Here is a 25,780-nt window from a genome sequence, read left to right as displayed (position 1 = left end):
GGCAAGCATTGATAAGATATGGGGAACTGATCGGAACCATAAAATAATTGATATTTCGCTTAACTTTCAGAATTTACTGATAGTGCTTTACCTAGAGACTATAATCTAGGATATTCATCCAGCAGTGGACATTATAATATCCCTGCAATAAAGTTTTTGTGTTGTCTGTCCGTCTGTAAACAAAAGTATTTTAATAAAATAAAGAATAAAAGTTATATATAAATATAATTCATCTTTACATTACAACTGAACTTATTTTTTCTTTTTCTAAGTGTGCCCCCAAACAAAGGAGAGAACTTTTTTCTTTTTCCTCTTAATACATATGCTTTATACTCTCAGGGGAGCACCTCCACATCCAAGAATTGTTGTGGCACTTCTACAGTGCCAAGAAATTCCTTGCAAAATTGTGGAATAAATAATTAATTAACAACTATTATTGTTTGCATAATACTACCATATATCAAGTGTTTTACTTGTGCGCGGGTACATTTCCAATTCTCCCCCTGTATAGTAGGACACCACAGGCTGCTTCCCCTGTATAGCATACTTGCCTACCTGACCCTCTCCTTCAGGGAGAAAATGCTCTGCTCCTGGGCTTCCCTGGTAATGTAGGATTGCCATCACCTGTGGTGACACCTTTCTTATCAGTTACCTAGCTCCCCACAGGTGCTGGTAATCATACATTATCCATACCTCCCAGCATGCCCCTCTCCAGGAGGACACAATGCTCTGTTCCTGGACTTCCCTGGTAATGTATGATTGCCAGCACCTGTGGTGACACCTTTCTTATCAGTTACCTGGCTCCCCACAGGTGCTGGCAATCCTACATTATCCATACCTCCCAGCATGCCCCTCTCCAGGAGGACACAATGCTCTGTTCCTGGGCTTCCCTGGTAATGTAGGATTGCCAGCACCTGTGGTGACACCTTTCTTATCAGTTATCTAGCTCCCCACAGGTGCTGGCAATCATACATTATCCATACCTCCCAGCATGCCCCTCTCCAGGAGGACACAGTGCTCTGTTCCTGGGCTTCCCTGGTAATGTATGATTGCCAGCACCTGTGGTGACACCTTTCTTATCAGTTACCTAGCTCCCCACAGGTGCTGGCAATCCTACATTATCCATACCTCCCAGCATGCACCTCTCCAGGAGGACACAATGCTCTGCTCCTGGGCTTCCCTGGTAATGTAGGATTGCCAGCACCTGTGGTGACACCTTTCTTATCAGTTACCTACTGGAGCTCCCCACAGGTGCTGGCAATCCTACATTATCCATACCTCCCAGCATGCCCCTCTCCAGGAGGACACAATGCTCTGCTCCTGGGCTTCCCTGGTAATGTAGGATTGCCAGCACCTGTGGTGACACTTTTCTTATCAGTTACCCAGCTCCCCACAGGTGCTGGCAATCATACATTATCCATACCTCCCAGCATGCCCCTCTCCAGGAGGACACACTGCTCTGTTCCCGGCCTTCCCTGGTAATGTATGATTGCCAGCACCTGTGGTGACACCTTTCTTATCAGTTACCCAGCTCCCCACAGGTGCTGGCAATCCTACATTATCCATAACTCCCAGCATGCCCCTCTCCAGGAGGACACCATGCTCTGTTCCTGGACTTCCCTGGTAATGTATGATTGCCAGCACCTGTGGACACCACATACATCTTCCCCTGTATAGGAAGACACTACATGCTGCTCCCCCTGTATAGTAGGACACCACAGGCTGCTCTCCCTGTATAGTAGGACACCACAGGCCGCACCCCTGCATAGGACACCACAGTCTGCTCCCCCTGTAGATTAGGACACCAGAGGCAGCTCCCCCTGTATAGTAGAACACCACAGGCCACTCTCCCTGTATAGTTGGACACCACAGGCTGCTCCCCCTGTATAGTAAGACACCACAGGCCGCTCCCCCTGTATAGTAGGCCACCATAGTCTGCTCGCTCTGTATAGTAGAAAGCCACAGGCCACTCTCCCTGTATAGTTAGACACCACAGGCTGCTCCCCCTGTATAGTAAGACACTACAGGCCACTCCCCCTGTATAGTAAGACACTACAGGCCACTCCCCCTGTATAGTAGGACACTACATGAGGCCCCCACTCTCCCTGTATAGTTGGACACCACAGGCTGCTCCCCCTGTATAGTAAGACACCACAGGCCACTCCCCCTGTATAGTAGGCCACCATAGTCTGCTCGCTCTGTATAGTAGAACACCACAGGCCACTCTCCCTGTATAGTTGGACACCACAGGCTGCTCCCCCTGTATAGTAAGACACTACAGGCCACTCCCCCTGTATAGTAAGACACTACAGGCCACTCCCCCTGTATAGTAGGACACTACATGAGGCCCCCACTGTAGACTAGGACACTACATGCTGCTCCCCCTGTACAGTAGGACACTACATGCTGCTCCCCTGTATAGTAGGACATTACATGCTGCTCCCCCTGTACAGTAGCACACTACATGCTCCTCCCCCTGTACAGTAGGACACCGCAGCCCGCTGCCCCTGTATCGTAGGATATCACAGACCGCTCCCCCTGTACAGTAGGGAAACTGCATGCTGCTCCCTTTGTGTAGTAGGACACCAAAGGCCACCCCCCTATGTAGTAGGACACTACATGCTGCTCCCCCTGTACAGTAGGACACTACATGCTGCTCCCCCTGTACAGTAGGACACTAAATGCTGCTCCCCCTGTACAGTAGGACACTAAATGCTGCTCCCCCTGTACAGTAGGACACCGCAGCCCACTCCCCCTGTATAGTAGGATATCACAGGCCGCTCCCCCTGTATAGTAGGATATCACAAGCCACTCCCCCTGTATAGTAGGACACTACATGCTGCTACCCCTGTACAGTATGACACCAAAGGCCGCTCCCCCTGTATAGTAGGATATCACAGGCCACTCCCCCTGTATAGTAGGACACCACAGGCTGCTCTCCCTGTATACAAGAGAGCGGACTGCGGTGTCCTACTATACAGGGGAGCAGACTGCAGTGTCCTACTATACAGGAGAGCGGCCTGCGGTGTCCTTCTATACAGGAGAGCGGCCTGCGGTGTCCTACTATACAGGAGAGCGGCCTGCGGTGTCCTACTATACAGGAGAGCGGCCTGCGGTGTCCTACTATACAGGGGAGCGGCCTGCGGTGTCCTACTATACAGGGGAGCGGCCTGCGGTGTCCTACTATACAGGGGAGCGGCCTGCGGTGTCCTACTATACAGGGGAGCGGCCTGCGGTGTCCTACTATACAGGGGAGCGGCCTGCGGTGTCCTACTATACAGGGGAGCGGCCTGCGGTGTCCTACTATACAGGGGAGCGGCCTGCGGTGTCCTACTATACAGGGGAGCGGCCTGCGGTGTCCTACTATACAGGGGAGCGGCCTGCGGTGTCCTACTATACAGGGGAGCGGCCTGCGGTGTCCTACTATACAGGGGAGCGGCCTGCGGTGTCCTACTATACAGGGGAGCGGCCTGCGGTGTCCTACTATACAGGGGAGCGGCCTGCGGTGTCCTACTATACAGGGGAGCGGCCTGCGGTGTCCTACTATACAGGGGAGCTGCATGCGCTCCTGTACAGTACGTTACCACCGACTGCTCCCCCTGTATAGTAGGACATGACAGGCTGCTACCCCTGTATATTAGAAACAACAGGCCGCTCCCCTTGCATAATTGGACACTACATGCTGCTTCCCCTGTATAACATGAGACCACAGGCTGCTTTTCTGTATAACATGTCACACTAGGCTGCTCCCCCTGTATATTAGGACACTACATACTGCTCCCCCTGTATAATTGGCGCTATTACCTGCTGATGACGGACGGAGGGCAGGAGAGAATTCATCATCCGTTCCAGAGCTACTTACACCTCATTTCCGGGCGATCCACCCGTTTCCGGTCTGTGCGTTCCACCCTACTGCCGATTTGTGCGGTGCACGCCATTTCCTGGCTGTGCGTTCCACCATACTTTCGGGCGATGAGTTCCTACCTACTTCCGGGCTGTGCGTTCCACCATACTTCCGGGCGGTGCGTTCCAACCTACTTCCAGGTTATGCGTTCAACCATCCTTCCGGTATATGCGGTCCACCTTAATTGTGGTCTGTGCGTTCCAAAATAATTCCGGCCTGTGCCTTTCAGCATACTTCTGTGTTTCAGGTGGAGCAGAATGTGGTGTCCTACTGTACAGGGGGAGCAGCATGTAGTGTCCTACTTTCAAGGGGACCAGAATGTAGCTTCTTACTGTACAGGGGGAGCAGCCTGTGGCGTCCTACTATACAGGGAAAGCAGCCTGTGGTGTCTACCTTACATGGGGGGTGGCATGTTGTGTCCTATTATACCGGGGTAGCAGCATGTAGTGTCCTATACACGGGTGCAGCATGTGGTGTCTTACTGTACAGGGGGAGCAGCCTGTGGTGACCTGTTACACAGGGGGAGCAGCCTGTGCTGTCCTACTATACAAGTGGAGTGGAATGTAGTGTCCTACTATACAGGGGGAATAGCATGTGGTGTCCTAATATACAGGAGGAGGAGAATGTACTGTCTTACTATACAGGGGGAGCAGCATGTAATGTCCTAGTATACAGGTGGAGTAGCATGTGTTGTCCTACTTTACAGGGGGGAGCAGCCTGTGGTGTAATACTATACAGGTGGAGCAGAATGGAGTGTCCTACTATACATGAGGCGCAGCATGTGGTGTCCTAATATACAGGAGGCGCAGCATGTGGTGTCCTAATATACAGGGGGAGCAGCCTGTGGTGTCATACTATACAGGGGTAGCAGAATGTAGAGTCCTACTATACAGGAGGAGCAGCATGTGGTGTCCTATTATACAGGAGGAGGACAATGTACGGTATTACTATACAGGGGGAGCAGCATGTAGTGTCCTACTATACAGGGGGAGTAGCATGTGTTGTCCTACTTTACAGGGGGTGCAGCCTGTGGTGTCATACTGTACAGGGGGAGCAACATGTAGCATCCTGCCGTACAGGGGGTTAGCCTGTTGTTTCCTATTATACAGGGGAAGCAGTATTTGTTGTCCTATTATACAGAGGGAGCAGCATGTAATGTCCTACTTAAATGGGGGAGCAGCTATACCTATGTTGTCTCCTACTATACAGGAGGGGGGGGGCGTGGTGTCCTGTTAATATTATTATACAGCGGGAGCAGCCTGTGGTGTCCATTTATTATAATTATACAGGGGGAGCAGACCAATGTAACCATCCCTAACCTGGCTAGCCTTTCCTCAAAGCCCAATGTAACCACCCCTAACCTGGCTAGCCATTCCTCATAGCCCAATGTAACCATCCCTAACCTGGCTAGCCTTTCCTCATAGCCCAATGTAACCGCTCCTAACCTAGCTAGCCTTTCCTCATAGCCCAACGTAACCATTCCTAACCTGGCTAGCCTTTCCTCATAGCCCAATGTAACCATCCCTAACCAGGATAGCCTTTCCTCATAGCCCAATGTAACCATCCCTAACCTGGCTAGCCTTTCCTCAAATCCCAATGTAACCACCCCTAACCTGGCTAGCCTTTCCTCATAGCCCAATGTAACCATCCTTAACCTGGCTAGCCTTTCCTCATAGCCCAATGTAACCATCCTTAACCTGGCTAGCCTTTCCTCATATCCCAATGTAACCATCCTTAACCTGGCTAGCCTATCCTCATAGCCCAATGTAACCACCCCATACCTGGCTAGTCTTTCCTCATAGCCCAATGTAACATCCCTAACCTGGCTAGCCTTTCCTCATAGCCCAATGTAACCACCCCTAACCTGGCTAGCCTTTCCTCATACCCCAATGAAACCACCCCTAACCTGGCTAGCCTTTCCTCATATCCCAATGTAACCATCCCTAACCTGGCTAGCCTTTCCTCATAGCCCAATGTAACCATCCCTAACCTGGCTAGCCTTTCCTCATAGCCCAATGTAACCATCCCTAACCTGGCTAGCCTTTCCTCAAATCCCAATGTAACCATGCCTAACCTGGCTAGCCTTTCCTCATAGCCCAATGTAACCATCCCTAACCTGGCTAGCCTTTCCTCATAGCCCAATGTAACCATCCCTAACCTGGCTAGCCTTTCCTCATATCCCAATGTAACCATCCCTAACCTGGCTAGCCTTTCCTCATATCCCAATGTAACCATCCCTAACCTGGCTAGCCTTTCCTCATAGCCCAATGTAACCATCCCTAACCTGGCTAGCCTTTCCTCATATCCCAATGTAACCTTCCCTAACCTGGCTAGCCTTTCCTCATATCCCAATGTAACCACCCCTAACCTGGCTAGCCATTCCTCATAGCCCAATGTAACCACCCCTAACCTGGCTAGCCATTCCTCATAGCCCAATGTAACCATCCCTAACCTGGCTAGCCTTTCATCATGGCCCTATGTAGCCATCCCTAACCTGGCTAGCCTTTCCTCATGGCCCAATGTAACCACACCTAACCTGGCTAGCCTTTCCTCATATCCCAATGTAACCACCCCTAACCTGGCTAGCCTTTCCTCATATCCCAATGTAACCACCCCTAACCTGGCTAGCCTTTCCTCATAGCCCAATGTAACCATCCATAACCTGGCTAGCCTTTCATCATGGCCCTATGTAGCCATCCCTAACCTGGCTAGCCTTTCCTCATGGCCCAATGTAACCACACCTAACCTGGCTAGCCTTTCCTCATACCCCAATGTAACCATCCCTAACCTGGCTAGCCTTTCATCATGGCCCAATGTAACCATCCCTAACCTGGCTAGCCTTTCATCATGGCCCAATATAGCCATCCCTAACCAGGATAGCCTTTCCTCATAGCCCAATGTAACCATCCCTAACCTGGCTAGCCTTTCCTCATAGCCCAATGTAACCACACCTAACCTGGCTAGCCTTTCCTCATAGCCCAATGTAACCACACCTAACCTGGCTAGCCTTTCCTCATATCCCAATGTAACCACCCCTAACCTGGCTAGCCTTTCCTCATAGCCCAATGTAACCACACCTAACCTGGCTAGCCTTTCCTCATAGCCCAATGTAACCATCCCTAACCTGGCTAGCCTTTCCTCATATCCCAATGTAACCACACCTGACCTGGCTAGCCTTTCCTTATAGCCCAATGTAACCATCCCTAACCTGGCTAGCCTTTCCTTATAGCCCAATGTAACCACCCCTAACATGGCTATCCTTTCCTCATAACCCAATGTAACCACCCCTAACCTGGCTAGCCTTTCCTCATAGCCCAATGTAACCACCCCTAACCTGGCTAGCCTTTCCTCATAGCCCAAGGTAACCATACCTAACCTGGCTAGACTTTCCTCATTACCCAATGTAACCACACCTAACCTGGCTAGCCTTTCCTCATAGCCCAATGTAACCATCCCTAACCTGGCTACCCTTTCCCCATAGCCCAATGTAACCGCCCCTAACCTGGCTAGCCTTTCCTCATAGCCAAATTTAACCATCCCTAACCTGGCTAGCCTTTCCTTATAGCCCAATGTAACCACCCCTAACCTGGCTAGCCTTTCCTCATAACCCAATGTAACCACCCCTAACCTGGCTAGCCTTTACTCATAGCCCAATGTAACCATTCCTAACCTGGCTAGCCTTTCCTCATAACCCAATGTAACCACACCTAACCTGGCTAGCCTTTCCTCATAGCCCAATGTAACCATCCCTAACCTGGCTACCCTTTCCCCATAGCCCAATGTAACCGCCCCTAACCTGGCTAGCCTTTCCTCATAGCCGAATTTAACCATCCCTAACCTGGCTAGCCTTTCCTTATAGCCCAATGTAACCACCCCTAACCTGGCTATCCTTTCCTCATAACCCAATGTAACCACCCCTAACCTGGCTAGCCTTTACTCATAGCCCAATGTAACTATTCCTAACCTGGCTAGCCTTTCCTCATAACCCAATGTAACCACACCTAACCTGGCTAGTCTATCCTCATAGCCCAATGTAACCATCCCTAACCTGGCAAGCCATTCCTCATAGCCCAATGTAACCACCCCTAACCTGGCTAGCCATTCCTCATAGCCCAATGTAACCGTAACTAACCTGGCTAGCGTTTCCTCATAGCCCAATGTAACCGTAACTAACCTGGCTAGCCTTTCCTCATATCCCAATGTAACCACACCTAACCCGGCTAGCCTTTCCTCATATCCCAATGTAACCACACCTAACCTGTCTAGCCTTTCCTCATAGCCCAATGTAACCATCCCTAACCTGGCTAGCCTTTCTCATAGCCCAATGTAACCATCCCTAACCTGGCTAGCCTTTCCTCATAGCCCAATGTAACCATCCCTAACCTGGCTAGCCTTTCCTCATAGACCAATGTAACCATCCCTAACCTGGCTAGCCATTCCTCATAGCCCAATGTAACCACACCTAACCTGGCTAGCCTTTCCTCATAGCCCAATGTAACCGTAACTAACCTGGCTAGCGTTTCCTCATAGCCCAATGTAACCGTAACTAACCTGGCTAGCCTTTCCTCATAGACCAATGTAACCATCCCTAACCTGGCTAGCCATTCCTCATAGCCCAATGTAACCACACCTAACCTGGCAAGCCATTCCTCATAGCCCAATGTAACCACCCCTAACCTGGCTAGCCATTCCTCATAGCCCAATGTAACCGTAACTAACCTGGCTAGCGTTTCCTCATAGCCCAATGTAACCGTAACTAACCTGGCTAGCCATTCCTCATATCCCAATGTAACCACCCCTAACCTGGCTAGCCATTCCTCATAGCCCAATGTAACCACACCTAACCTGGCTAGCCTTTCCTCATAGCCCAATGTAACCACACCTAACCTGGCTATCCTTTCCTCATAGCCCAATGTAACCATCCCTAACCTGGCAAGCCTTTCCTCATAGCCCAATGTAACCATCCCTAACCTGGCTAGCCTTTCCTCATAGCCCAATGTAACCACCCCTAACCTGGCTAGCCTTTCCTCAAATCCCAATGTAACCACCCCTAACCTGGCTAGCCTTTCCTCATAGCCCAATGTAACCATCCCTAACCTGGCAAGCCTTTCCTCATAGCCCAATGTAACCATCCCTAACCTGGCTAGCCTTTCCTCATATCCCAATGTAACCACCCCTAACCTGGCTAGCCTTTCCTTATAGCCCAATGTAACCACCCCTAACCTGGCTAGCCTTTCCTCATAGCCCAATGTAACCATCCCTAACCTGGCAAGCCTTTCTTCATATCCCAATGTAACCACCCCTAACCTGGCTAGCCTTTCCTCATATCCCAATGTAACCACACCTAACCCGGCTAGCCTTTCCTCATATCCCAATGTAACCACACCTAACCTGTCTAGCCTTTCCTCATAGCCCAATATAACCATCCCTAACCTGGCTAGCCTTTCCTCATAGCCCAATGTAACCATCCCTAACCTGGGCATTTTTTGGTTATTATGCAGATGTATTTACCTTTTTTTGAAGTTTAGTAGCTCGTCAGGTTTATTTCAGGTTTATTTTGTCTTGAGTAGCTCACACCCCAAAAAATGTTGGAGACCACTCTGTTAAAGTGTATAATGGTTACCGAGACATAAGTGTGATTGTATTGTTACAAGTTGTAGTATTGTACGCTGTGGGTCTGAGCTTCTGCCACGTGGCATTGAGCTCGAGCACACAGATGCAGAAAGGTTTCAGACGCAACAGCGCCACCGACTTACGCACTGTGTGCTTGACAAATTACCTGTGCAAGTAAACATGTGGGAGTGATTGAGCGGACATGTGACAGCGCCATTACACGTGAGATCGTGGTCACATATTCCCATTGTGTCACATCCGCACGTGTGGCTGCGTGGTTACACTACAGAATTACGTGTGTGACGCACGAGGGTCTACGTGGGCTGTAACTTCTGCTGTACACGTGGTGCTGTCGTGCGGACGTGTCGATAGGTGTGACGTGGGGTACGTACTGGTGCACATCTACGTGAGCACGTGCATCTGTGTGAACACAACATGTCTCATAGGCACATGCGTCTGTTTGAGCACGTGCATCTCATGCATACATGCGCATAAGCCTCTCACACGCAGCGATTGTGACACATGTACTGACTCATGAACGTAAAACATTAAGAGAAAACAAATAAGCTAGAATAACAACCCAAAAAGACTTAATCAGATGTTAAACATAAATAATATATATATATATATAAAAAACTATATAATATAAAAAACTAATTGGTAAAAACAAAAGTTTAGGAATGACATGAGGATAAAGAGGGTAATGAATAATAATAGACCAAACTTTATGGTAAGGAGGCAGAGCGCATAGTGTGAGGCCATTAGAAGACTCGTAATCATACGAAACATCCAATAAACCTCCTTTGCATCATTTCTTTATATCGATCTCCTCCTCTCTTGGCTAATGGGATATGTTCCAATACCATTATCCTAAAACCTCTGGGATCCTCCTGACGTGTTCTCATAAAAGTGTGACACTATGAGACAGTACTTGTTTTCAGAGCCGGCCCTAGCCTAAATGACACCCTAGGCAAGATTTTGGCAGGTGCCCCCTAGCACCGCCACTAGTTCCGCCTCTGATCCTGCTCCCCTTTCCCAGCACCATCAACCCTCATCATAGCAGTCATCATTTTGGTGCTCCTACCCACAATATATTAAATAGAAACAGTGCACACAATCAGTGCGCAGCCCAAACAGGGGTGTGTTCTTGCTTGGAAGGGGCATGGCCACCCAATAATACCCCCAATTCAAATTATGCCACACAGTAGTGCCACTTTATTCACATTATATCATGCGATGGTGTCCCTTATTCACGTTACATCACACAGTAGTACCACTTTACCTTATATACATTACTCCTCACATTATTCACATTATAACCTTAGAAAAAAAATCCTGAGAAAATATTGTATTTTAAGCACCTCCATGGCCACACTGCAACCCAACACAAAGCAGTGTGTGCTGGGCAGAAGAGAAGAGCTGCAGCTGCTGCTGTCACTTAAGGGGAGGGGGCCCAGGGCCCCCACTGGGCCCTTCCATCAGACTTTGGCCTGGTTAATTTGTACCCCATACCCCTTTCTCTCGGCACCCCTGATAATACCACACAGTAATGCCCCTTACACATGACACACATTATTAATGTCCTTATAACCATAATGCCCCTTACACATTATGCCAACCTTTATTAATGCCCTTCATACACATAATGACACACATAATGTCCCTTACACATATGTTGCACATTATTAATGCCCTTATACACATGACACACATAATGCTCATTACACTCATGTTGCACATTATTAATGCCCTTATACACATGACACACATAATGCCCATTACACATATGTCGCACATTATTAATGCCCTTATACACATGACACACATAATGCATGTTACACATATGTCGCACATTATTAATGCATTTATACATGACACACATAATGCGCCTTACACATATGCCGAACACTATTGCACAACCAACCCACCCACAGACAGCACTCGCACAGCCGCTAACACTGTGACCTCTGCCTCTGCTTGGATACAGATGTTTCCTCATACATCTTGTCTCAATAGGCCATGCAGCTCCTGGCCAGTTCTGCTAACGTTGGGTGCCTTTTTTGATGAAAACTCGTCTTATTTGCATTGTTACATGACCAGCACACACAAGGAGCTTCCGATTATTAAAATGATCTGTGGCATGAATATATTCTGTGTGTGACTGTGGCTGTACCTATGTTACAGTGATTTCCATGATTACACTATTTCATATGCAGATACAGCCTCACTTACACACAGAATATAGGCATGCTGCATATCATTTTAATCAGCAGAAGCTGCTGATGCCCCTAGGCATTCCAAATGCCCTAGGCAATTGCCTAGTTTGCCTATGCCTAAGGCCGGCTCTGCTTGTTTTGATATATTACTGCGGTGTTCACAGAATCTAGTTGGTATCTTTCTAATTGTTCTACCTACATATCTACAATTGCATTGGCAGCTCAGCATGTATAGAATATATTCTGTGTTGCAATTCACAAAATCACCCAATTGGATGTCTCTTCCCTCTCTATCTTTTAGGTCAGGGGTGGCCAAACCTGTCCTCAAGATCTACCAACAGTTCATGTTTTTCAGGCCACCTGTGGATCTATAGTAGGAATGAATGCAGCAGGTTTGAAAATGTGACAGTTAGTAATGACTACAGCTGTGCAGCAGCTAGGTGATCTGGAAAATGTGACAGTAATGACTACAGCTGTGCAGCAGCTAGGTGATCTGGAAAATGTGGACCGTTGGTAGATCTCGAGGACCGGTTCGGCCACCCGTGTTTTAGGTCATTATTCAATTTTAAGTCAATATGGTTACACATAATGCATTTATTCCCGCCACATTTCTGCAGACCCTTAGGTTTCGATTTGAACCATATATTGGAGGGTCTTGTGGGAATTGTCTCGAGGGGTCGCAAAAAAACTAGGGGCCAGGGTATTGCGTAATGATTTGTTCTTACGGAATGTTGGTTCTTTAGGGAGTGACTCTACTAGGAGAGGGTCCTGTTTCAATATGCCATCATTTTCCATTATAATTTTCCTTATTTGATTAGAGAGACTGTTATATGTTGACACAAAGGCTGTTTGAAAAGTTTTTGTAGGGGTTATTTTCTATTGGTTGTGATGTTTGTTCGGTGTCGTCGTAAATTTGTTTGTTAGTGAGTAGCTCATCTCTATTCATAGCACTGACTTCTCTAAACGCCTTATTGACAATATGGTCTGGATAGCCACGTTGTTTAAAATAATTCATCACTCATTTGGCTTGTTCTTGGAACAATTCTAAATGCGAACAGTTCCTAAAGAGTGGAAGGAGTTGCCCCCTTGGAATATTCTTCTTCCGGGAAGGGTAGTGGGCACTTTTAAAATGTAGGCAGGCATCAGTCCCACATCTTTAATATGATTGAGTGATGATTTTATTATCTATGACTTCAAGGGTCACATCCAGGAAGATCATTGTGCGAGGGCGTAGGGAACATGTGAATTTAAGGTTGAAATTATTGTGTTCTACAAACTGAAGTGCTGAAGGGTCATCCCCATCCCAAATAAAGAATAAATCATCTATATCAGCGGTGGCCAACCCTCGGCTCTTCTTCTCTTTATCTGCGGCTCTGTGGCTCAGGTGTTAAATGTATAGGAAAAGGCGTTTGTCCGCCTCAGTGTCCATTCACCCTGGGTGCAGTGTGGCGGCGAGACTGACACTCAGTAATACCGATACTGCAGGAGACGGACTGGCTCGGCTGGGGCTTGGGCTCACGTTGCTGGTTGGCTGCTCACTCCGTTGTCGACTAGTCTAGTCTCAACTGAGTGAGCTAGACATTCTTTGAGTCGAGACGAGAGCAGCTGAGCGCTGAGGATGACGACGCGTATGCGCAGCGCACCATGTGCACGTGTAGCCACCTGGAGCCGGTCCTGGTCAGGTGTGCACTGTGCTTGTGCACGGTGTGCCACATAAGGTAAACACTACCCATGATCCACACCAGGTGCAGCCCAGGCTGGCTCTTTCCAGCACAGGACCACAAGCTGTTCAATGACGCTGGGGCTGGGTAGCAACTGACCTGGCATCATTTTAGTGATAAGGTTGGGGCTGGCTGCTGCAGGCTGTCTAACTTTGGGGGCATAGCAAATTGTTGCACTGTGGGGGCATAGCATATTGTTGCACTGTGGGGGCATACCAGCTTTTTGGCACTGTGGGGGCATACCAGCTTTCTGGCACCGTGGGGGCATACCCGGCACCGTGGGGGGCATATGTGTATCTGGCACTGCACTATTGGAGGCATATATGTATCACACCCACTCAAGGGGTCAAAATAGACCACGCCCTTTTTTGGGCGCGTGCGCCGCAGGCATGATGTCAGCTCTTTGGCTTGACTACCAATATTTTTCGGCTCTTTAACTCTGACCGGTTGGCCACCCCTGATCTATATAGTGGCCATAGAGGACCAGGTTTGCGCCAAAGTTCCCCCCCCTCCCAAATGAGGAGGTGTTTCACCTCCTCCATATAGAGGTTGGCGTAGTCAGCGCGAACCTGGTCCCCATGGCCGTACCCATCACCTGGAGGTATTTAACATGCATGCTGCTAGATTGCACACACCGGGTGCCAATCAGCAGCCATATTGGATAAGGTATATAAACCCTCTGAGGGGAAACCTGCAATACCTTTTGAAAAAGCTGCAGTCAAGCAGCGAAACGCGTCTAGGCTACCACCCCTGGGATCCACCATCGCTGCTTTATCCCATTTCCAGAGTTCTGAGCTGCATCCATTCTGCAAGTCCATCAGCAAACGAGGGACGGTCATACACCCTCCCGGGTTTTCATCCTTTGAACCAGCTGTTTCCACAGCCAGAAATCCTCCACACAGACGTCTCCAGAGGTAGGGGTTGAGATTGTCCCCCTGAAGGAACAGAGGGGTGTGCTGTCCCCCAGAGGTGACACTAGGAACAGAGGGGTGTGCTGTCCCCCAGAGGCGACACTAGGAACAGAGGGACCTGGATACGGACTGTACAAAATATCTATTGGGCCCAATAGGAACGGACATTTGCATCAAAGCCAATCTGCAGCTACTAAGTGGACCCAGTGGCGTAACAATAGCCCTGCAGAGGCGTTGAGTAAAGTGTGGGCGCCGGGGGTCTGCGGGGCTATTGTTTCACTGCTGCCTGCTTGCCGCCTCTGTAGCCGGGACACGCACATCTATTTGTCTGCGGTCCTGGCGCTTCTCCTCCAGGCTGGCTCGGCTCCTGTCCTGCTGCTATTAAAACCTCCCTCGCAAAATGTCCGCCTCCTTATAGCAGATTTTTTTTTGGATGCTAGAGGAGCCTCCACTAGCATCCAAAAAAATGTCTGCTGTAAGGGGGCGGACATAATGCGTAGGGACCGCAGAGATCTGCGTGTACGGTTTACAAAGGCAGCAGCAGCAATGGGGTTAGGAAGGGGGTGGGGGGGGTAACTTTCCTTGGGGGGCGCGTCAAAATTCCCGGCGGGGGTTCAATTTATGAAGTTACGCCAGTGGGTGAATATACCTTAACAAAATGTGACATTTGCTACTTCTAATTTTTATTGATTGTACATTTTTATCCAATTTTATCCATATAATTGTATTATTATTATTATTATTATTATTATTAAAATGTATTAACAATTTGAATCCGGTGGTCAGCGCTGGTACACCTTTTCCTTTTCTTGTATGTATTTGACTGGGGGAGTTACTACACCCAGTATTTTGTAATAGCAACTACTCGGCACACCAGCTCACCGCGGAGAGCCCTCTCTATATGTTTTGATATATATCCATCGGTTGCAGACAACCAGAAATTCACCGCCAGAGAGAATTGGTTATGAAAGTCCACGCGTGGTGGATGGGGACCCAAAATCAAAGATTCACCGCAGAGGGCCATTGATTCCTAGGGTGTATGACAATATGCTGGTGAGTTAAGAACTATAGCTGGGATTTTCCAAAGATACGCCGCAGAAGTCATTGTTAAATAGCGATTAATCTGCCAAAGAAGCGCCGACCAAGGCATTGGTTGATATAGATCCACATAGTTCTTAACAGTCAGATTGCAGAGTACAGAGAGAATTAGTTTCTCTGCGCTGGTGCGATTTGGTCGGTACAACTGTTGAGCACCTCTGCTATTATATAGCTAATGATACGCCGCACAGAGGCGTTGTTTGGCTAAGATTATGCTGGTGGGGCCCGGGAGTGTTAAACTGAGAGCCTGTCTTCCCCCACACATTGATGCGCAGACATTTATACAAGATTGCAAAGTGGGAGAAGACAGGACCTTAAGGAAAATATTTGCTCGATTAACTTACAACTGAGTGTGTATCTTGCTCAGACGATTGAGTACAATAAGGTATTCAGCTTCAGACAAACCGACATCCCGACATTAAGGACAGTGCACCCCATAGGGAAATGGTTGTCTCCGTGCTGATAGAAGGACTGAAGGAAACACTTAAAGCTGGAGTACAAACATCTTTCCCAAACTGGAGGGGTATGACAGTAGATGCCCTTAGGGATGCAATAGAACATGACTGAAACATTAGGAAACAGAAAGAGGCACAGGCGGACAGGTTAATGACCCTGAGCACCCAAGCTTATAGCGGAAATCCAATCAGACCCCTTCCTACTGCACAAATCTGCAAAACTACCATAGTGTGTTACCGGTGCAATAAAAGGGGACATTTTAGAAGAGACTGCCCCTTACTGAAAGGATACAATAGGAACCACCCCCAAGATAGGGATAAAGAACCACACAGGGGAGAGACCCGTAGATTCCCCTCTAGAACAGAATGGGAAGAGCTTGACAAGATACAGTGCATGCCACCTCCCCACCTGGTGGCTGATGCAATCCAGAAATCCGACCAGACACAACAATAGGAACCAGGTCATACCTGTATCCTACAGCCAATTAGACTACTCAGCGCCTTAAAGATAAACCTTAGGTGCAAGTAAGTGTAGCAGGTGTAAAACAAACCTTTCTGGTTGGTACAGGGGTGGCCAGATAAGTTCTAAATTCTCCACTGGATCTAGGATGTACTAACAATACTGTAGCAGCTGTGGGGGTGACTGGAAAAGTGCAACACTACCCCCCATTGACAAAACCAGCAGAGTTTACGATCAGACCATTGCATACCAAACATTATTTTCTGTTGGCTGCATCGGCTCCGACCAACCTCCTAGGTAGAGACCTGCTCTTCAAAATGGGTTGGGTCATCTACTGCACTCCAGATGGTGTGTACTTGGACACACCAGGAAACCTTGTACAAGAAGTGCAGGATATGCTGGATACTCCTCAAAGACTAATGCTGCACTCTCCTGTCATAGGGACAAGTCCATCTACAGTAGTAGAGATGTTGGCACAAGTACCGGGTTCCCTATGGACTCAGGATTGACAGGATGCTGGATTGATGGCAAATATAGCTCCAGTAGGGATCCATTAAAAAACTGGTAGGATAGCTCCAAAAATACTGCAGTACCCTTTAAAACCTGTAGATGTTGAGTTTACCCTGTTATAGAACGATTACTACAACAGGAAATCCTGGTTCGAATCTCAAGTCCGGCCAATAGTCCCATCTTCCCAGTGAAAAGGAGTGGAGGGAGGGGCTACAGGCTAGTGCAGGATTTAAGAGGGGTAAACAAGGTAGTTGGGAGCCAATTCCCCGTAGTGCCCAATCTAGCAGTAATCCTAATGCAAATACCACCCTATTCTACCTACTTTACCGTTATTGGTCTCTGTTCTGCCTTCTTCTCTGTAGAAGTAGTTAGTTTATTTATAAGGCGCCACAAAGTGTCCGCAGCACCGTACATAGCAAACAAAAAAACAAATTACAAGGTAACGAACAGGGTGTGTTGATAAAATACAGCATAAATAGGGGTATAACTGGTAGAACTAAAACCAGCATCAGTTCCTAAGTAGGTGTCGAAATTGTCGAGGAGACTGAAGATGAAGTAGAGGAAGGGAAGAACAGGGCAGGAGCACAGGTGAGGTAAAGAGGTAGGGTGAGTACGTGAGGAAGGAGGGCCCTGCTCATAAGAGTTAACAGACTTAAAGGAGGAGGGTGTACGCACGAAAAACAATAGGGTAAGTAGGAACGGATGGGAACAGATGGAGGGGTAGGGTAGGCAGGATAGGAGGAGCAAAAGAGGTTAGGAGGAGGAGGGATAGGCTTGTCGGAAGAAGTGGGTTCTGAGGGAGCACTTGAAGGAGGTAAGGGAATCAAAAAGCCTGATGGGTGACGGGAGGTTGTTCCAGTGCAGGAGGCAGCGTGAGAGAAGTCTTGGACACGGGAGTGGGAGGAGGTGATTAGGTGAGAGGTCAGTCGGCGGTCAGTGATGGAGCGAAGAGGACGGGAGGGAGTGTGGATAGAGATCAGTTGGGGTGGGTTGAAGTGTATTGCGCTGCTGTTTTAGATGGTCGATTATAACACACTAATTGGCTGAGTAAAAATAAATGCAGGACACACTGTGTTGATTTTTTTGTTTTATATATGAAAATAGATAATTAACAGTACATATATACACATTTATTGCCTAAATATAAACATAGAGTTAAAAACAAAATTAAGTAAAAAAGTAGCAATGAAGAATAGCATGAATTGGGATCCCAATAAAGATATTTAGTGATACTTATGTCGTTAATTGCAGACCTTTAGACAATGATTTGTTTCAATATGATAATGCAGTCAATTTGCACTTATATTGGAAGGATAATTTATCCAGATCGTATGGAGTGTATATTATACAAATTGTAGAATAATAGGATGCAGTCACCAAAGAAGATGATATGCTCACCCTTTCTCGTGGTAGTTTTGTGCTGGTTTTGTTGGAATCGATGGAAGCAGGGAATGATTTCTTTCAGCGTTCGGGTCCAGATGATGTAAAGCTGGTGGCTCCCTTTCTTGTATACTAAGCACTCCTCTCGGCACTGGGCCGGTGTAGCCTGCGTGCGGTTTGCTTTTTGGAAACACCGCAGCAGTGAAGGAGTGTTTAGAACAGATTCACCGAATGGTGCGGGAGAGCTGCTCACCTGTTGTGGCGTGGAGAGCGGCTAGTCGGAGTAGCTGATGGCCGGCAGCGGGGGGGAGATATGCTGCACTTCAGCTAAGGCTGGAACCCGGAGCACTAAGTCGGTGGTGAGCCGGTAGATAGATCAGCGCCCACAGTGGGGTCTCAGTCAGCGCAGTACGCTAGAATGCTGATAGCTTGCGGCGGTGAGCCGGTAGATGAGGCAGCTCTCACGATGGAATTTGCAGTCAGCGTGGTGTGAATTACCAACAGCGTGAGGCGATGAGCCGGCAGGTGGATCAGCGTCCACAATGGAGTGGCAATCAGCGTATTGCAGCTTAGGATACCGGCAGCGTAAGGCAGGTGTCCTTCTCCTGGGAAGCAAGTTTAAGGTCTGCTAACGTGGATCACCAGTTCAGGTGTGCAGTAACGTCAACGCGTTTCGTCCCCTAAGGCAGGTGGGAACTTTCTCAAGACGAAGATAGAGATCAGTGAAGAGAGGTAAGGAGTGGTGGTGGAGGAGGAGAGAGCCTTGTAGGTGGTGGTGAGGAGTTTAAAGAGAACTCGGAAAGGAATGGGGAGCCAGTGAAGAGATAGACAGAGGGGGGGGGGGGCGGAGGTAGAGCGGCAGCCAGTACCTCTTTGTGCATTTACTTACAGGGGGGTAAAATATACTTGGACCTGTCTCCCCCAGGGATTTATAGACAGCCCCAGTATATTCTCTCAGGCCTTGAATGACTGTCTACAATCCTTCCAGCCTGCAAATGGGTCAGTACTGATACACTACATTGATGATTTGTTGTTGTGTTCCGACTCATTTGCGTCATCACTAGCTGACACCAAACAGCTGTTGATGTATCTCACAGAGAAAGGCCACAAAATATCGAATGAAAAATTACAGTTATGCCAGACCAGAGTTTAGTACTAGGGACATTGCCTTACCCAGGGGTTGCGACACCTCACTGCCGACTGAATACAAGCAATACAGGACATGAAACTGCCGCAGACTCAGCAGCAAATCTGAACCTTCCTAGGTATGTGTGGGTATTGTCATAACTGGATCCCAGGTTTCTCTGTTCTGGCATTACCACTGCAGGAAATGGTCTCGTCAAATAAGCCAGACCGGGTTTCCCATACTGAGGAATCTGAATGGGCTTTTGAGGAATTAAAAGCAAGCCTAGCTAAAGCCCCTGCCCTGGGAATGCCTGATTATGGGAAACCATTTGATTTGTTCGGCACAGAGTCTGCTGGGTGTGTGACAGGAGTATTGACTTCGCCCAATTAGACCCGGTAGCTTGGGCACTTCCTATTTGTCCACGCAGTGTAACCACCATAGTGCTACTGGTAAACAAGAGTGAGGATGTGGTGTTGGGACACAATTTAACTATTCATGCTCCTCATGCAGTCTCGGCACTCCTAAATTCTGCCCAAACACGACACGACTCATCAGCCAGGTTTACCAAATGGGAACTGGCACTGATGGCTCCTGCAAATATTACCATAAAAAAAGATGTAATACTTTAAACCCAGCAACATTCCTTCCAGGTGTGCCTTCCAAGGCACAAAGGGTGGGAGTTGATGCTGAAGTTTCTGAAATGGTAAAATTTTGTGAGAATCTGGATGGGCATGACAGAACGTCCTGACATAAGTGACAGCCCATTAGAAGAGGATGACATAACCTTTTTCACTAATGGCAGCTGCCACAGAGATGGGAGAACTGTGCACTGGCTATGCTGTTGTAAATGGTGAAGGTATAATAGAGGTTGAGCCTCTTGGACCACCTCACTTCGCACAGGTAGCTTACACTCACCAGGGCGTGTAAGCTGGCTGAGGGAAAGTCAGTTACAGGTAGCCAAATTGGTGGCACTCACCAGGGCGTGTAAGCTGGCTGAGGGAAAGTCAGTTATATATATATATATATATATTTGCAGAAGAAACAACAGTGAGCGCTATACTGATTCACCAAATAAGCACAGTCCAGTATTTAAGTCCTTTTGAATATTCTCACAAAGGATTGGGGAAGCACCAGAGTCCGTTCTGCGACCCGCAGCTGGTTTTTCAATCTCAGGAGGAGAAGATCTCTGGAACCCACAGAGATAGAAATCTATTTGGGAATGTAGGAAAAACAGCGCTTCATGGTGCATTAAACTGAGTTTTTTAATTGGGACAATAAAATATCCACGGTACAATTCAGAGTAGCCCCGTACCAAGATTATGCACTCTGTGGACTGGATACCACACGGTTTTGAATAAGCACAACACAGGCATATACTGCTCACATGACCATCGATGGACCCGAATGGACCTCTATCAGTGCGCCGCCACGCTGGATTGCAGGACGGGGAACGAGAAGCCACAGCCGGAGAACACGTCTGGGAGGCAGGTAGCAGGAGCGATGTAGGCCACGCCCTGATGTGTTTCGTCACAAAGACTTCGTCAGAGGGCGTGGCTACTACGTCCGCTCCCCAGATTTTTATAGTACCGGCTATCAAATCAGAGCGGCCGTACTCAGTGGGAAAGTCCCCCTGTGGGCGGCTTCTAACAGCGCCCATATCCAAAAATATATATTCATAATCAAGGCGGCTTATAGCAGCGCTTTGTGTCTTTTTAAGTCAATCACAAGTTGTCATTGTTGACCTGTGTGATCGCATCCATCGATGGTCCGCGGTCACAGCTCCTTCCTAGTTATAAAGACGGGCTAATTACAACGTGTACATCGCAGATTCACTACAATAACACATTAAAACACAAATATTTCATATGCATTCATTTCACTACTGTATATACCACACATATAAACAAATACATATATATATATATATATATATATATAAAAAGATATATATATATATATATATATATATAGAAAATACATAAAAGAAATACATATAAAAATATATATAAAAACTCTTTGTCACGATCACCACCTCTTTTTCCTTTTAATACCAGCTCTATGCCTATTAAAAGGAAAAAGAGGTGGTGATCGTGACAAAGAGTTGTTAAAAAGAGAAACATCGTGGATCATATATAGTTGTAATCCTTGTCGTATTTCTTAATACGTTTAAGCTAAATATCTCATTAGACCCGAACGCTCTTCTTTGTTCAGTCTTTACCTCTGGGAACTTGGGCCGGGATAACAAGAGTCTAATCCCCAATCTAACACGAATAGTAACTATTGCAAAGTAAAGGATCCCGAAAATTCCGACCTCCAGAAAAGTCCAAGTACCACAATCAGTTAGACGACTCCTGATGGAAACAATGTATTTCTAGCGACAATCCACCTGGTCAGAGGTAGAAAAAGGAGTCACATGGTTTACAGAAAATGGGGATCCTTTATTGGGTCTTTATCCACAATTCCAACAACAAATTCTTCAGATCTACACAATGGTACAAACCTATATCGTAGTGGGAACTCTTGTGCCCCTCCCCTATATCGTAGTGGGAACTCTTGTGCCCCCCCACTCTTCCTCTACTATTACCCCCCCCCCCTCCCCTCCCCTATATCGTAGTGGGAACTCTTGTGCCCCCCACTCTTCCTCTACTATTACCCCCCCTCCCCTATATCGTAGTGGGAACTCTTGTGCCCCCCCCCCCACTCTTCCTCTACTATTACCCCCCTCCCCTATATCATAGTGGGAACTCTTGTGCGCCCCGACTCTTCCTCTACTATTACCCCCCCTCCCCTATATCATAGTGGGAACTCTTGTGCCCCCGACTCTTCCTCTACTATTACCCCCCTCCCCTATATCATAGTGGGAACTCTTGTGCACCGACTCTTCCTCTACTATTACCCCCCCTCCCCTATATCATAGTGGGAACTCTTGTGCCCCCGACTCTTCCTCTACTATTACCCCCCCCTCCCCTATATCGTAGTGGGATCTCTTGTGCCCCCGACTCTTCCTCTACTATTACCCCCCCTCCCCTATATCATAGTGGGAACTCTTGTGCCCCCGACTCTTCCTCTACTATTACCCCCCCCTCCCCTATATCATAGTGGGAACTCTTGGTCCCCCTGACTCTTCCTCTACTATTACCCCCCCTCCCCTATATCGTAGTGGGAACTCTTGTGCGCCCCGACTCTTCCTCTATTACCCCCCTCACCTATATCGTAGTGGGAACTCTTGTGCTACCCGACTCTTCCTCTACTATTACCCCCCCTCCCCTATATCATAGTGGGAACTCTTGTGCCCCCGACTCTTCCTCTACTATTACCCCCCCTCCCCTATATCGTAGTGGGAACTCTTGTGCGCCCCGACTCTTCCTTTATTACCCCCCCTCCCCTATATCGTAGTGGGAACTCTTGTGCTCCCTCACTCTTCCTCTACTATTACCCCCCTCCCCTATATCGTAGTGGGAACTCTTGTGCACCCCGACTCTTCCTCTACTATTACCCCCCTCCCCTATATCGTAGTGGGAACTCTTGTGCACCCTGACACTTCCTCTACTATTACCCCCCTCCCCTATATCGTAGTGGGAACTTTTGTGCTCCCCGACTCTTCCTCTACTATTACCCCCCCTCCCCTATATCGTAGTGGGAACTCTTGTGCTCCCCGACTCTTCCTCTACTATTACACCCCCTCCCCTATATCGTAGTGGGAACTCTTGTGCTCCCGACTCTTCCTCCACTATTACCTCCCCTCCCCTATATCGTAGTGGGAACTCTTGTGCTCCCCGACTCTTCAACTACTATTACCCCCCCTCCCCTATATCGTAGTGGGAACTCTTGTGCCCCCCCACTCTTCCTCTACTATTACCCCCCTCCCCTATATCATAGTGGGAACTCTTGTGCTCCCGACTCTTCCTCTACTATTACCCACCTCCCCTATATCATAGTGGGAACTCTTGTGCTCCCCGACTCTTCCTCTACTATTACCCCCCTCCCCTATATCGTAGTGGGAACTCTTGTGCTCCCCGACTCTTCCTCTACTATTACCCCCCCTCCCCTATATCGTAGTGGGAACTCTTGTGCTCCCCGACTCTTCCTCTATTATTACCCCCCCTCCCCTATATCATAGTGGGAACTCTTGTGCTCCCCGACTCTTCCTCTACTATTACCCCCCCTCCCCTATATCGTAGTGGGAACTCTTGTGCTCCCCGACTCTTCCTCTACTATTAGCCCCCCTCCCCTATATCGTAGTGGGAACTCTTGTGCTCCCTGACTCTTCCTCTACTATTACCCCCCTCCCCTATATCGTAGTGGGAACTCTTGTGCTCCCTGACTCTTCCTCTACTATTACCCCCCCTCCCCTATATCGTAGTGGGAACTCTTGTGCTCCCCGACTCTTCCTCTACTATTACCCCCCCTCCCCCTCCCCTATATCGTAGTGGGAACTCTTGTGCGCCCCGACTCTTCCTCTACTATTACCCCCCCTCCCCTTTATCGTAGTGGGAACTAGGGTGTCTAATCCCGGGATCGGGATCGGCGGGATCCCGGGATTTGGCCCCCAAAACGCCGGGATTTCAATCCCGGGATTGGAGTTTCCAATTCCGGGATTTCGGGATTAGACTGCGCATGCGCGCAGTATAATGCCGGGCAGCGTCTGAGCATCGCTCAGACGCTGCCCGACTTCTCCCGGCAGCACTGTGTGCAGCGTGACCTCTCAGCGTGAGATCAGGGGTCACGCTGCGCAGGCAGAGGACGCGCCCGGCATTGTAATGCCGTGCCGGACAGCGCGCCCTCCCACCCGCCCAGCCCAAGCACCCACCAAGCCCAAGCACCCACCCAGCCAGCCAGCGCGCCCACTCGCCCAGCCCAAGCGCCCACAGCAAGCGCGAAGCCAGCACGCCAGCGGCATGGACGACCCGTCCCCCCACCCGGCAACCATCAAATGTAAGTTTGTGGGGCAGTCTTTTAATTAGGAAAGCCAATCCCGGGATCCCGAGATTGAGCTTTTTTTCAATCCCGAATCCCGGGATTGAAAAATGCCCCGGGCTTGGCTTCCCTAGTGGGAACTCTTGTGCTCCCCGACTCTTCCTCTACTATTACTCCCCCTCCCCTATATCGTAGTGGGAACTCTTGTGCTCCCCGACTCTTCCTCTACTATTACACCCCCTCCCCTATATCGTAGTGGGAACTCTTGTGCTCCCCGACTCTTCCTCTACTATTACACCCCCTCCCCTATATCGTAGTGGGAACTCTTGTGCTCCCGACTCTTCCTCTACTATTACCTCCCCTCCCCTATATCGTAGTGGGAACTCTTGTGCTCCCTGACTCTTCCTCTACTATTACCCCCCTCCCCTATATCGTAGTGGGAACTCTTGTGCTCCCCGAATTCTTCCTCTACTATTACCCCCTCCCCTATATCGAAGTGGGAACTCTTGTGCTCCACAACTCTTCCTCTACTATAACCCCCCTCCCCTATATCATAGTGGGAACTCTTGTGCTCCCCGACTCTTCCTCTACTATTACACCCCCTCCCCTATATCGTAGTGGGAACTCTTGTGCTCCCGACTCTTCCTCTACTATTACCTCCCCTCCCCTATATCGTAGTGGGAACTCTTGTGCTCCCTGACTCTTCCTCTACTATTACCCCCCTCCCCTATATCGTAGTGGGAACTCTTGTGCTCCCCGAATTCTTCCTCTACTATTACCCCCTCCCCTATATCAAAGTGGGAACTCTTGTGCTCCCCAACTCTTCCTCTACTATTACCCCCCCTCCCCTTTATCATAGTGGGAACTCTTGTGCTCCCCGACTCTTCCTCTACTATTACCCCCTCCCCTATATCATAGTGGGAACTCTTGTGCTCCCCAACTCTTCCTCTACTATTACCCCCTCCCCCATATCGTAGTGGGAACTCTTGTGCACCGACTCTTCCTCTACTATTACCCCCCCTCCCCTATATCGTAGTGGGAACTCTTGTGCTCCCCCACTCTTCCTCTACTATTACCCCCTCCCCTATATCATAGTGGGAACTCTTGTGCTCCCCGACTCTTCCTCTACTTTTACCTCCCCTCCCCTATATCGTAGTGGGAACTCTTGTGCTCCCTGACTCTTCCTCTACTATTACCCCCCTCATCTATATCGTAGTGGGAACTCTTGTGCTCCCCGACTCTTCCTCTACTATTACACCCCCTCCCCTATATCGTAGTGGGAACTCTTGTGCTCCCGACTCTTCCTCTACTATTACCTCCCCTCCCCTATATCGTAGTGGGAACTCTTGTGCTCCCTGACTCTTCCTCTACTATTACCCCCCTCCCCTATATCGTAGTGGGAACTCTTGTGCTCCCCGAATTCTTCCTCTACTATTACCCCCTCCCCTATATCGAAGTGGGAACTCTTG

The 25,780-nt window shown here is 48.6% G+C and overlaps 1 protein-coding gene across 4 annotated transcripts in view; it reads right to left on the bottom strand.

The window, feature by feature from the left end:
- The window catches only part of LOC146009812 (uncharacterized), a 49,710-nt gene that overhangs the window by 8,733 nt on the left and 15,197 nt on the right, over window positions 1-25,780 (bottom strand). For 2 of the 4 annotated variants that reach the window (XM_083150307.1, XM_083150308.1), the window contains exon 1: window positions 3,805-3,931. The exons of 1 other annotated variant lie outside the window; for it this stretch is intronic. In XM_083150307.1, coding sequence (XP_083006433.1) covers window positions 3,805-3,843 — 39 coding nt within the window. In that variant the 5' untranslated portion in view covers window positions 3,844-3,931. Of the gene's footprint in view, window positions 1-3,804; window positions 3,932-25,780 lie in introns of those variants that run through there. One more of the 4 variants, XM_083150310.1, reaches the window with a different exon arrangement.

This window comes from Crinia signifera, chromosome 6 (assembly GCF_055691185.1).
Source record: "Crinia signifera chromosome 6, ASM5569118v1, whole genome shotgun sequence".
NCBI classification, from domain to species: Eukaryota; Metazoa; Chordata; class Amphibia; order Anura; family Myobatrachidae; genus Crinia; species Crinia signifera.
The sequence above is the reverse complement of the archived record's forward strand: the minus strand, read 5'-3'. Positions and strand labels throughout refer to the sequence as shown.